Source organism: Heptranchias perlo, chromosome 3 (genome assembly GCF_035084215.1).
Source record: "Heptranchias perlo isolate sHepPer1 chromosome 3, sHepPer1.hap1, whole genome shotgun sequence".
NCBI classification, from domain to species: Eukaryota; Metazoa; Chordata; class Chondrichthyes; order Hexanchiformes; family Hexanchidae; genus Heptranchias; species Heptranchias perlo.
Window position 1 is genome coordinate 84608517 of NC_090327.1, and position 14444 is coordinate 84622960.

At 39.9% G+C, this 14444-nt stretch overlaps 1 protein-coding gene across 1 annotated transcript in view; it reads right to left on the reverse strand.

The window, feature by feature from the left end:
* Positions 1–14444, reverse strand: part of tpd52 (tumor protein D52) — a 228400-nt gene that overhangs the window by 156460 nt on the left and 57496 nt on the right. Inside the window, exons 3-4 of the mRNA XM_067977154.1 lie at positions 12140–12288; positions 9428–9529 (exon numbers count right to left, since the gene is read on the reverse strand). Coding sequence (XP_067833255.1) covers positions 9428–9529; positions 12140–12288 — 251 coding nt within the window. The remainder of the gene's footprint in view (positions 1–9427; positions 9530–12139; positions 12289–14444) is intronic.

Sequence of the window (14444 nt, forward strand, 5' to 3'; positions counted from 1 at the left end):
CTCTGCTCCAACACCATTAGGAACGGTATTTGTAGTTCACAATCCATTCACTGTCACACTGGGACATGTCACAAATGTTTGTTCCCAGAGCACTTCCAACCAGCAGTCCGACTTTCTTCGTTTCACCCCCTCCCCCTGAAATTTTTTTTTACTTCCTCTTATGGTTCTGACTCGAGATGGGGCATAGCGCTGATGCCAGCGGCCCTCCTTTACCCCATCCAAGTGGCTATTCTTGGCACGCAAGCCTCGACAATAATTGCCAGGTCATTTAACCTGGGGAGAAGGGAGTCACAACAGTGCCAGATCCTATCCTCACCTGATGCCCGAACTTGTGTACTTTTTGGTACTGGTTACTGGTTACTGGATAGAGATCAAGAGTGGTAACTCCGAAATGATTTCCCTCTCTAAAACCTTGTGGCACTGAAGCCAATTGCTACACACCTACTGATGACGATACCAGCTTGAACACCACAAACCAGTATCGAACTTGGGACTTCTGAATGCTTAGTACCTAAATAGGTGGTGCATTAACCAACAGTTCTAAAGCATAAAACTGTAGCAAGGGTGATAGAGCAAGAGCGATAATCAAATGTATCAGTATGTCCTTTCATAAAAAGGATTATGGCAAACTTCAGTAGAATATAATTCCCATTTTAAGTGAAGAGTCAACATACAGTCAAATACCCTCATTGTGCTAAGATTTTGTCTGCAGCAGTACAATTGCAACACATCAGAGGGCCTGAAAATCAATCCATTCCAAGACCGATCCAAGGTGGTACATGCAGGCAATGAAGTAATGCTGTGCCAATTCTAGCAAAATCTGGGCACAAAAATTCTTGTGGCCGGAGAGAGCATAAGTCGCATTTATATCCAGGAGGGGTGGGGGCACAATACGGGCTGGATCCCAGCTCTGCCAGGAATCCAACTCATTTGGACCAGACCTTTAAATACCAGTCGAGTAGGGGTAGGGGTGAGAAGATTTATCTACCCCCTCCATACCAAGGGAGTGTTTGAGTGATTGTAGAGTTCCCAAGCTTACCTGGGAAGTTTCTCCCTTTATACCCTTAACAGGCCTCAGCAGAACTCATACCAGTTGAGACATGGCATGAATTCCTTTTGAAGCCATCGACAAGCCCCAAACCTTCTCTAGAGTAATGTAAAGTAAAGTAGATCGCAGACAGGCTTAATTACCATCTCTAGCTGGAATGACTAGTAGGAGCTGAAGAGATTTTTGTTTATATAAGTCATTTGTCTCACTTAGGCTTTTTTTTTTACAATGCATCAATGGTGGCTGTGTTAGATTGAGCCAATGAACCCCTCTTATATGTGCAGGTAGCCCAGACGCGCTATGCAAAGGACCCAGTCCCTGGAATTTGGAGTCTTCAGCCATGGGAGAGCAGGGGTCCAAATTGCACCACTTATGCTAATAAAGCAGGGCTCCAGGAATATTCAGGCCCCTGACTCTAAGTGCCCACAAATCCATTAGCTGAGCCATTCATACCAATTAATACATATTACAACTCCTCAGGGTGAAGTAGTTAGGCTATACTGGCTGCATGCACGCTCTCACACACAAGTTTATGAAACAAGAAAATTGTGTGCAGTCAATATATTTTATGTGCTTCACTTGTGCCAACAGGTTAGTAAAAGAGCATAGCTCTGCTGCTGCATCATGTCCCAAATGAAATGTTTTTGAAAGAAAGTTGAAGTTTACTGTCTTGGCAAGATTTCTTGCTACACCAGAGATTCAGCAAAATAGAGGCATAATGTCACATCCAGAACTAGAGTTCTTTCTTACTTCAAAAAGGACCAGTTACAAGCACCACTGAATGAGCTATTACCTCCCAGAATCACCATATCCGATTTCAGAAATTCTCTCAAGTTCATATTTTGGATTATATTTGTCAGCGATTAAACAATGCAACAAACTCACATCACACTTCAGGTTCAGCAGCTGTTCAGTCTTGAAGCAATACTAAACTACAGCAGTACGAAGCTACATTATGTTCAGAACAGGACAAGCATGATGTCTTCAGCAAGCCTCATATGACCAAATCATCTTAACATCTGCAAAACCTAACGATCATTTTTCTAAAACTAGAAAGAGAAAAAAAATGTACACACAGGAACACAATTTAACCAACTACTTACAGCAGACAGTACTAAGTTACTTTCAAATGGCAAGTCTATGTGTCCAGAGCTGTAAGCTACGACATTGTTGGATATCCTTATGGGGTGGGGGGAGAAAGAGAGAATATACTATGGGTTTTGTGACAAATAAAAGCAGTAAGAAAAACAACTGCATTATCTGCCTTCAAATGGAAGCACCCTCTACGTACTGGAGAAAGAAGCCCAGGTTGACAAGAGGGTAAAAGTGGGGTTCCGCCAAGATGATGGGACATCATCCAAGTGACTTTTCCCCTCTGGTACTGTATAGAGGTGCTCTTTTGGGAAAAGGCATCAGTTCCAGATGTTGCAGAACACAGCAAGAGTTAACTATTGATAACATATTATCCTCCAACAGGTTGAGTGGGATCTTGGTATGTAGAGGATACTTCCATTCAAGAAATGAAGACAAAGAAAGTTTAGATTGCCTACCTTTGCTCTTCATTCCAGCATCTTCCACAGGTCACACTGTCAGTAGTATTTAAGAGGAGGGGATGGTGGTGGGAGGAAAGGCAACCTTCTCAATCTAGACGAAACACCTTCCTCCAGAACAGACCTGCCAAAGTGCAAGTCATCCTTAACCAACAAACCCAAGGAATAATGCTAAGAAAAACTATATGGGTTGTTCCAAGTCACAGCCTTGTATATGCAGTTTATAGTAACCTATAGGTTAGCCTATGATGCAGATCTAGTAGAATGACTATTAAAATTCTACTTGAAGACATGCTATATACTACAATGCAGAATATATTATACCAGTTGTTTTTCCAGTCATTGTTTCAATATTGCAGTACCAGAAATACGTGTTCCATTTGATACAAATAGTTGGCTAATGGTCTCTAACATCAATATAAGCAAAGTTCTCTTTGTAGCTATAAAATGGAATCCATGCTCTAACACATACACCTGAGGTGGAGGATAAGAGAAAGGAAAAGTAATTGTTTTACCCACAAATTAAACTAATCACTTGAGGTGTAAATTTCTGATGTAGCCTGAGGACATCTGTCATGCCAGACAAGATACAACTGTTTAAGTATCAATGCCTGGAGTTCACTTTTCCAGTCGAGACAAGCACAATGAGAAAAAGGTGTTTGCCGCAGTAGAGATTTTAAGTTTTAAAATGCAGAAACGTGAAAAAACAGTACACAAGGTTACGAAGCACTATGTTCAAATCCCAAGGAAAAGTTGAAGGAACACAAGTAGGTCCAGATTTCCAAACTTCTTTCACAAAATGATGTTCCTGTAAGTGAACAATTTAGAGAAAAGCAAGGAAAGATTGCATCAGCTGCAACATGAACCCCCATTAGAACTTGGCTGTAGACTTAAGCTTAAAAGATGTTGCGCGCACTCCAAGATTTCACATGACAATAGACACAGGTTTCCTTAAACTAGATTGTGGCCAAACAATCTCCCAAGGGAGATTGCATGAATAATTATAAATCTTCTTTTCAAAGATGTTTGTGCAGTTTGTACAATATCCAATATTTCTTAAAGTATTTTGGAATCACAGAATAATGGAAACAAAACCTCATTTCCTGACTTTAATGGCCTTTGTTAAAAAGGCAATTCCTGTATTTTCAGGAAATTCCAAGTCAGAATAAAAAAAAGGGACAGACCTCATTTATCTCTGACCCAAGAATCTGTATTGAATCCTACTAGTAAGATGTGAAAAGTAAACACCTCCCTACACCCAGTTAGTCCCCTAAGCGGGAAGTGTCATTGCTGCCAGAAGGGTTAGGATTTTGTGCCCATCTGCTGATTAACGTACCCAAAAAGTCAGGCCAGAATGTCTCTTCTGCACACAATCCTTAAGTAAGTCTTGGTACAAGCCTTCCCTTGATTTGCAGGCAAAACAATATCCACCCTGAGATTTATTGCTGAGCAGCAGAGCATGTTCCTAAATTAGATACAATAGAAGCATACTGCGACCAACATGGTACAGTGAAGCATATAAATATGATCTACTAGGTTATCACTACCCAACTCCCACCAAGATACAGCAAACTAGAGGAGCCTCAAGGTTCAAGACAGAATAAGTGGTTAATTCCAGTCAGCTGGTAAGCCATTTCAGTAGAGCACACTTCTTCACAAAAAATTAGTTTAAGAAAAAAAATGTTTGGATAATGAAAAGCAGATCAAAGCAATGTGGAGCTGCCCATTTATTGATCTAACTGAAAACCTCAACATGGATTTTTAAGGGTGTAACCACCAAACCCCACTAATGCTGATCTGTAGTAAGTACAGAGTTCCAATCAGGTGGCTCACGGGGAGCTGATTAGTGTACAAGTGGCATCAATAGTGCTGTTGAAAGGTTGACCTTTCAGATCAAAAAGTAAAGCTGAAGCTCTTGAATGGAGCATGGATGGAAGCTTTAAGGGTACCAAGATGACACTTCTACAATGTATTAAGGTTCTCTCGATTTATTCCTGTGGCAAATGCTACTATGAAGGACAGGCCATCATCTCGAGAGGTGGTCATTTCTTATATAAAAGGAGACACAGATTTGACAGAACAGCTCTGTAGACACTTATAGGGTGAAATCACACTGATGTTAGCATGTAAACAAGTCAATGCATTTGTATTCTAATACTATATTGCAGGATTTCACTTCATTAGATTGCTCATCAGCAACTCTGAAGGCCAAAGCATATTTTGCACCATGCGCAAATCTAACAGGCCTTAAAAAGAATATTTTTTATACCAGAAGAGGGTATTGCCAATAACTTGGAAAATTCTATGAAACCACCACCTTTGGAATGATAAGAGTAACCAACTTGGGGAAATGTTCAGAGGAAAAAAATAGCTTTATACAGTGCAGAGGGGAAAGGTCATGAGCACATTCACTAATATTCCCTGTTGTCAACCTGGGTTCAATTCCAAGGGTATTGGAAGAACATTGAGATTCTCTTAAAAATGATTTTAGTTCTGAGCTGAAAGTGATGAAGAGTGAGAGACACCAGAGCAGTTGAGATTTAAAACACTGCACCATTTTAAATATTTAGAAAAAAAAAAGTACATGCACAAATGTCTGACTTGTAATTTTGTTCTAAATTGCATTTCTAAAGTTTTCCATTTAGAATTGATTTCAATCGTTCTGCAACTACTCTCCACTAATCAAATGCTGTTCGCAACACTGGACATGGGCAAATTTCTGTATGGCCAAATACAGTATTCCTGTATGCATTTTGAAAATACAATTTTTAAAATCATTTTGAAGTTTATAAATGGGTATCTATTAATTTCAAGATAGAAGCAATACACTAAATAGTTCTTACACCCATAAAGAGAAAAGCAGAAGAGAAGCGGAGTTCATTTCGAATATAAATTCAAATCTGTGTGTAAAATACAGAAACTAAATGTTTACTGTTAAGATTATTTAATTTACTGTCAGGCACAGAAAATGAGTTTTTTTTTAAAAAGTCACTCAGTTCAACATGTAACTAGTAGAATACACTTTGCGGGTGGGGGGGGGGGGGGGTGGAGAGAAGAGAAACTATGATCACTATTAACTTCAGTCTACAAAATTTTCAATGTGGATTGCAGGTTTTGAACAAACTATACAAATTTATGAAGTTCAGATATTTCACTAGTAATCCAGACAATAAAAAAAGTGCTTTGTATTTACAACCTTCAAGTTAAGGTACTATAATAATTATAGGCAAAAGTACAATAATGATTGCATGAATAAAAAGACTCAAATGCTAGGATTTAATAACCACACGAGAATGGTTACCGTATTCTCATCCTTGTATTTCAACAGTAATTAAAAGTGGGCTCAATGTTGATGTCATAGTTGCACAAGCATAACTGGATGCTAAAATGAAACTTTTACACAGTATTTATACCATAGTGGAAAATAATTTTCCCTACAATCACAGATAAGAATCTAGTTACATAAATTCAATTCAGATTCCTGAAGATGTTAAAACTGCCAAATAGTTGCTAGGAAGAAATGGTCACTGAAACTTATGTCAAGGGGCAATTTTACTTCTCATTTTTGTTGGGAGCTGGAGATGGAGGAGGAGGACAAAACAAAATTTGAACTTCTGTCCCTCAGATTCCAGTTCCATTTGTGATTTGATTTACAATAGCCTTTTTAGATATTTACACCACATACAACTTAACCGCTGCAAAATTTTCCATATTATGAAGAAAACATCAGATTGTCTGGCCCTGAGAAACCAAAATATCAAGATGCACAGGACTTAGTCTTTTAAAATACTTAACTTTCAAGATTAATAAATGAATTGCTGTCACAGAAAACTGCAATAGCCTTCAAGTAGGCCACCTTCATGGTCTCAGTAAAATTCATCAATTAAATTAACACATGCACCCCCGCAATACAGACCACAAATGCACAAATTTCTGGATTATCAAACTTGTTGGAAGCATTAAAAGCTCGAGTTGATTTCAACATTCACAACAGCCAACTGACAGTTATTTTTACATAAACCATTGTATTCCAAAAATAGAAAATTTAATTTCTACGTGAATCTACAAGTTTACTTGAGAAGTTAGAGATCTAACAAGAACTAGAGGGATTGTGGAAAATATCAATTATTCAGTTCTGTTAGGGCAATCTCAACAAACTAGAAGTTACTCAAGAAGATAGAGTTAGGTATTTAAGCCATATTATTTTTGATACATTTCCAGTTAAAAAATTTTTTGCAGCTACATCAATCCAATAAGTTTTATTGAATTTCATGTACATTGCAGTTGGGAATGCCAAATGCAATGCTTTCCTTCTGTGAAAAAGCACAGAGTGATAATGGAAAATGTCTTCAGAAATAACAAGTACTGCATGAAGAGGTGGGTGAGTGATATGATGGGGCACCAGGAAATTCACGTGGTGGCCCAAGGCCTACAATTCGCTCGAAGCATCCGCAGCATTTACAAATGGGGTTGGCAGCCAGTGCATAATTTGTGCACTAGGCTCATTAGGCCTTTGACTTGTACTTAGATGGTCTTGCTTACCCCATTATGAGGCAGGAGGCCTGGGCAGCAGTGCCCATTTGGAACAGGTGTTGAAAGGGAAGATGCCTGTAAGTAAAAAAAACCAAACAACTCTGTACTTGGCCCTGGCACTAAAGCCCCTGTACCCCTCCTCCACCAGGGAAGTGCCCAGTGCATAATGAGCAGTCAGCCAAATGATGCAGCCCTGACTCATGCGGCATCAGAAGAGACATGCCTGGACACAACTAATGCACATAGGCTGACCTATTATCTGGGGAGGCCAGCCCACTTGTGCCCTGGCAGTATGGCATTTGGGTCACATCATCAGTCCCAGGACGTTTTATCATTTCAAATGAGCATTGATTGACAACACCCACACTCTGCTCACCTCAGTTCCACGGTACTGACTAGGTTAAAATGGGCAAGTACAAACATAGTACAGGGCACAATTCCAAATACTCCACATAATTTATACCACATGAAACAGAAAGTCCATCACACCACTTATTGCCTTCTCAAAACAGATTCAGACCCATCTGCACCTCAGGAAATAAAAAAAAAAATCACAATCACAAAAGGGAGGCAAGGTGTCCAACCTTTTGGAATAGGGGGCTGGAGCCGCATTGTACAACCAGTGGGCTGTTTACAACTAAAAATCCAAGCGCCATGTACGAAACCCAAATCCCCATGCTAAAAATTAGGGTTAGGGTTCCCATGCAAAATCCAATCCTCACATACAAGAAATCCAAGCACAGCTATGCAGTAAAACTCTTCACCAAAAAAACACTACACAAAAACCTTTATCTTTTTGAACTGCTCACCTGCATCCTCTTCTACAACCTGGTCTGGTCCACTAAGGACTGCTCTTCGCTGCCCCTCAGTTTACAAATTGGAAGCTTTCAACCTCTAAATTTCCCAGATCTTGAAGCCGCTCACCGATTGGTTCATAAATGTTGCTCCTTTGGTACATTTAAATCAAAAGGAGCAGCATTTTTGAAAGATTTTTTCAGGAAGCAACTTTTCTAATCTTCAATGCCCTGGGAGTTTGAACAGAAAGTGTCTGTGGAATTTGCTGCCCCAAGAAGCTGTGGAAGCTACATCATTAAATAAATTTAAAACAGAAATAGACAGTTTCCTAGAAGTAAAGGGAATTAGGGGTTACGGGGAGCGGGCAGGAAATTGGACATGAATTTAGATTTGAGGTTAGGATCAGATCAGCCATGATCTTATTGAATGGCGGAGCAGGCTCGAGGGGCCGATTGGCCTACTCCTGCTCCTATTTCTTATGTTCTTAGAAGGAAGGAACTGCAGGCAAACTGAAGAAGCTCGCACGTAGGATTAGGCTCGCAGACCACGTGCTGGACACTGTTGCAGTAGAGGATCATAGGGGAAGGAACCTTGGAACAAATTGGCTAAACAGGTGAACTGCTACTACACGATCACAGGGCAGAAATAGGATCAAAATGAGGGAAGGCAGGAGAGAGAAATAAAATACCACAAAAAACAAATGCAAACTTGGAAAAGGACACAGAACTTGGAAAGGAACATATAAGCAAGCTCATTCTGTGGGAGGGGATAGAAAAGGAACACGTTTGAATGCAATAGAAAGACAACCTCGGGTGTGTTTCACCAACAAGTAAATACTAATCATACTCCAATCAGGAACTCATGATTGTTTTTTGTACGGTGTAAAAGTGAAGTGCAGATCGAGAAACAGTAAAGTAAATAGGAAAGGGATGGGGAGAAAAAACAAAGTTCTATGAATGAACAAATTTTACTTGGATCTGTGAAGCCAAAAATAAGAATGTAGACAAGAGTGCAGTCTTCAAAAATTGTGGCGGCAGAGTTTATTGCTCACTACATGAACTGTGGGGGGGGGGGGGGGGGGGGGCGGGGGGCGGGGGGGAAAAGATGGAGGGAAGGAGAATTACTTGCATTCATAGACACAAATTTGTTTAAATGTTTTTTGGTAAGGTAAGCAAGTTACAGCAACTTTCATTTACAATGGTGCCACTTATATCAGTGCATATTTCATAGCACTGCAGTGCTCGTAAATTTTCCAAGTTATCAACATCAGATAATCCAATCTGACTTAAGCAGCTAGTACATTTACGAAAGAATACTTGAGTATAGACTCAGAACTATGAACTTGTCATTTATGAACAATTTCAAATTGTACTCCATATGAGCAAGCTTTGAAAATATTAATGGTAACGTAGATGCAAGGTCCTATCTTTTGAGACAGTTGCAAGTAAAAATGCAGCACAAGTTATTATTTCTACCGGAGAAAATAGCTTTCGAGACATACCTAACATCTTCAAATTTTTTGGTAATGGCAGAACCAAAATTAGTAAAAGCAGAGGAAGCCTTCTGACTAGCCTGAGAGAGGGTTTCAGATGTCTTCTTGAATCTGTAGAATTTAAAATTTAAAAAAAGATTAAATTCTTGCCTAAAACCCTCAACACACTTAAATGTAGCACAACGACATGGTTTGCACATATTTTTCTTTGGTGCCACACTTGTTTCACTGTGTAGGTACATCTCAATTATTTCCAAATCCCAGGTCTGCTTCCCTTCTTAGATCTTTCATGTTTTCTATAAATAACATGTACTGAATTTACATCATATCCTGGAACTCACCAGGAGCAAAGCCGTGGGAGGTATATTATAATACTAGCCAATCTCCCATAGAGATGCACACGGAGTCAAGATCCAGTGCAGTCGTCGGGTGAAGCGGATTAGAGAATAAGGGATAACTGGACCAGGGTGCACAAATGCAATAGAGTCACCATTTTTTTTCAATGTTGCCATTTTGAAGTCATACATTCTGTCCTTATTTTTATTTAATACTTTGATTTTCTATTTATAGTTAAATAGTAAAATGTACAGCAATTATGAAAGCAAAGTACAGCTGGTTGGAGCAGAGAGAGTTTCTCTGCATTACAGGTTGCGGAGCTGGGAAAGCAAAAGTGAGGCACTACACAGCATCACCGGCAGGAGGGTATAATTACATCACGACAAGATTAGAGAGACAGTTCATTATAAATGCAGACATAGGAACTTACTGGAAAAGTTAACAGGAAGTGCAAGATGCTTTATATTGTATAAAAAGTTTTGCAATATAGTGTGCATCTCCTATCCATTTTACACAACTTGTACTATGATTTTGTATAATGCTACCTCCAGCACACACACCATGCCTGAGTATTACTGTTAACCTATAATAGATTGTAAAGGCATGTATATTCATTATACTTGCCTTTCATTCCTCCCAAATGCTAAGTGGTACTGCTGCGTTTCCAAGCTTCATCTCCCACAATTTGAATTGATGTGGGCAAGCAAAAAGTTGCAGAACAGCCCTATTTGAATTCATAAATAAAGCAGTGGGGCTGGAATCTGGTTGATTATATATTTTGGAAGTGTCCTGACCTGGTGTGTTCTCATGAGAGGCAGGCCTGAGTTCAATCAGGAGCAGGGAACATAGGAAACAGAGGACTGAGGCGCAACAAATAAAGAGTTTACCTAGTGGCGTAAGGCTCACCATTACAGCATGTCAGCCAAATGCTAAAATAGGCTTTTCCCATTATAAAAGTTAAAAGATAATTTTTTTTTAATATATAAAAAACAAATGTAAACAACCAGCTAGTCATATCAAAACAAGGTTACTGCAATGCCGCCACCACCACCTTCAGCTAATGGGCAACCCTGGATAATGATACTCCCTCATCTTGGCCTTGCAGCCCTCATTCTAAAGCTGAGTGCTCAGATTATATTTGAATAGGGGAGAAAATAGCCCTTCCTTGGTACCATGTTCCAAACTTGCTTACCTGTTTGGAATTACCTCCATCTGTCAACCATTTTGGATTTCTTTTTAAATTTGTTCTCAGGATGTGGGGACATTGCCCATCAGTAGCTGTCCTGAGAATATGGTGGTGGACTGCTTTTTTGATAGCAATTGTTTGTACAACTGAGTTGCTGGCTAGGCTACTTCACAGGCATTGAGGTTCCCGTACCTAAAGGGCTTTAGTGAACCAATTTGGTTTTTAAACCATCTGACAAGTTTTATAGTCAGATTTATAGATTTCAATTTCACAAAACTTGCCATGAAAGGAACTGAATTCATCACCCAAGTTCCGAGTCCAGTACTATAACTACACTACTGTGCCCACTTTGAGTCTGTCACTTCAGAGTTTCTCAATTATCCCACTCCCTGCCATTATCCTCAAACAACTTATTTTTTTAAAACTTGGTACTTTGTATAATGTCATACTATTTCAGGCATGGCACCAAAGACCATCTGCCCTGTCCCCACATATAATACAGCATAGTCTCCCCTGTATTAAACTGACACTGCACGGAATAGGATAGAATAAAATGAAATTATTCTCCTGCTTTTTGGCTCTTAATCATGACTTGAGTGGAATGGGAAAAAAAAGTTTTATGATTGCAATCAAATAGGAGCTCACAAGACCCCTTAGCTGCAGATACTTTCTCCCTAGTATGTTGAGCAATGCAGAAAGGGACTTAGTGGCACCCACATTTTTTTTTGAAGAGTGCCCAAGAAAGTCCTGATTTAACCTGTGGAAGACTGCACATGTAACAAACTGGCAAATTCTGCTCAAGTTCATGTTGTGGAATCAATTTTAACTTTTAAATAATGGAGCCCCAGGTGGCATCTAATTGCAAAATGTAACAGCAAACATTCTAAAAAGTTATTTCATGTAAAGAATCTTTAATCTTGTGTGTAGTAGCACAATACCAACTCATGAGGGGGCAGGAGGGGGAGAAACCACAGCATAATTCAAAAAGTGGGCCAATAGGAGCTTAAAAGGGAATTATTATCCCAGGTCATTTTTCTCCTTTCAAATGTTATGAATTAATTTACTGGAGATTGAACAAAGGAGGAAGAATGACCCATCTACCAATCCATTTTATAACTACAGATCTACCTTACCCTAAAGGCAAGCCTAAGTTTATTCATCTCATGATTCTATTGCTCATTGCCGTACTATGCACTTACGCTGTGGAAGATTGTACATCTAACCAGCTTTTTGACAAATTCTGTTTAAGTTCATGTAGTGGAGTCAATCCTAGTTTCTTCTTTAACTCAGCAACATGTCTTTCTTTAGCTGCAAGCACTTGAGAAAGTGTTTGGATTTCCTCCTCCACCTAAGATAAAACACAGGAGAGTTCAACGCAGCACAGTAATGCAAAATAGAGCTAAAAAAATTTAAAGATTTTGGTGCTACTTCCTTCTCCCCACCTTTTTTTTTTTCAAATTGTCTTTGCGATCCCCCAGATAGAAAAGTTACTTCCACCATCACTCCTAAAAGCTCACTTACAACCCATACAGTAGCTATAAAAGTTATTATAGCTAACCACTGATATAACGGAATTATGTTGTGCTTGGATAGATTCATCCTAAATGGTTTACCACAATGATTTTTAATATATTGCCATGCAATTATGTGAAACATACCGAGCTATACAGATTGCCCATCTCAGCTACCCACTAATTATTAGGTACTACAACTAGCCCAACTACCCATGGTTTGGTTGAGGGAGCGGGTAGGGAAGGGAAGAGAATTCCACTCCTAATTACTATCCAGTGACTGGAAGTAGCATTTTGAAAACAAATTTCCATCCACCAAATATGGTTCAAATCCATTCATTTATGTTGTCCACTTCACATGGTCCTTCAAAGGGCACGGACTAGAATTTATGCTCGGATGTTCGGGCATATTTGGTGGTGGTGGTAGTTGTTCCAGGGTATATTCCCTGCGCCTGAATGGAGACACCCAAGGCGCCCCAGATATTGGGCCTCATTATAATGGAACCGACGCGGCATCAGAGTCCGCCGAAGAGTCGTGTGGCATTGGGCCGCAATACTACTGTTCCTCCTGGCTCAACATTCAGTAAGTAAATGTGCTGATCCCAAGGTCTGGTTTCCACGATGGCGTGGGCTGCCTTAGGGCAATTTAATCTTGCAGTGAGGGGCTCAAGCAGCTTCAGGCGTGGGTGAAGGACACCTATTTTCTTTCTCCTTTCCCTACATGGCGGGCGGCACACTTCTGGCCGGAAATGTGCACGCGCTTCCTATCTGACATATTGGGGGCTTAGTACGTCAGTTAGCAAAAAACAGGCACTGCACGGCCAAATTTATAGACCACTGTTCCTTAACAGTTTACTCACGTTTCAATGTGTGGCACTACTGCTATTTAGGAGGCGTGTAATATCTCTGCTGTTGGACAGTGTTCCCACCATCCTGTGAGCAATGTCATGGGAGATTCATTCTTTTTAAAAGAAATCTTCAGAATATACAATTGGACCTTTTATGCAAAGTTTGAGTAAGTACTGGTTGTGGTTAGGGCATTCTCCCAATACAGTCTACTCCAAATTTAAAATGTTACTTAAATCAAATTACCTAATAATTCAGATTTTTTTAAGCACTAGATTCCTACTTTGTGTTAGTTACATTGCTTAAGTCAAATTAGAGTTCAGATTTTGAGTGCAAAAAAAACATGTACACAGGTAAAAGTCAACAGCATTTTCCTTGAGCAGACAGACTCTATGATCCAAAACCTGAAGCTTTATATGTATCCTGTCCGAGATATTACATCTAGGATCAGCAATCAAACTTTCATGCTGTCAAACCAATGTGTACCAACAGTCAAATTTATTTACAGGTGGAACTTTTTAAATTTCTCAATGTGGGCGATGCCAGCAAAGCCACCAATTTTTTTTTTTAATTGCCCAAGGTGGTGGCGGGCCTTTCCCTTAAACTGTTGCAGTCCTTGTGGTGATGGTGCTCCCAAAATAATGATGTTAGCAGGGAATTTCAGGATTTTGACCCAGTGACATTGAAGGAACAGCAGAACATGTCCAAGTCAGGATGATGTGTGACTTAGAGGGGAACTTGGAGGCAATGGTGTTCCCATAATAATCACTTGTCCTTATTGGTAGTAGAGGTCACAAGGCTGGGAGGTGCTATCAAAGTAGGCTTGATAAGTTGCTGCATCCTGTAGATCGTACATACCGAAGCCACAGTGTGCCAATGGTGGATATCACATCCAGTGGCAGAGGAACTGATTAAACAGACTGTTTTGTCCTGGATGGTGTTGAGCTTCAAGTGTTGTTCCAGCTGCCTGAATCCAGGTGAGTGGCAAGTATTCCATCATACTTCTGACTTAAGTCTTTTAGATGGTGGAGAGGCTTTGAGGGGTCATGAGATGAGCCACTTTTCACCGCACACAGCCTCGGCCTTGCTATTGTAGCTATGATGTTGATGGATGCTCAAGTAAAGCTTCTAGTCACTGGTGACCCCC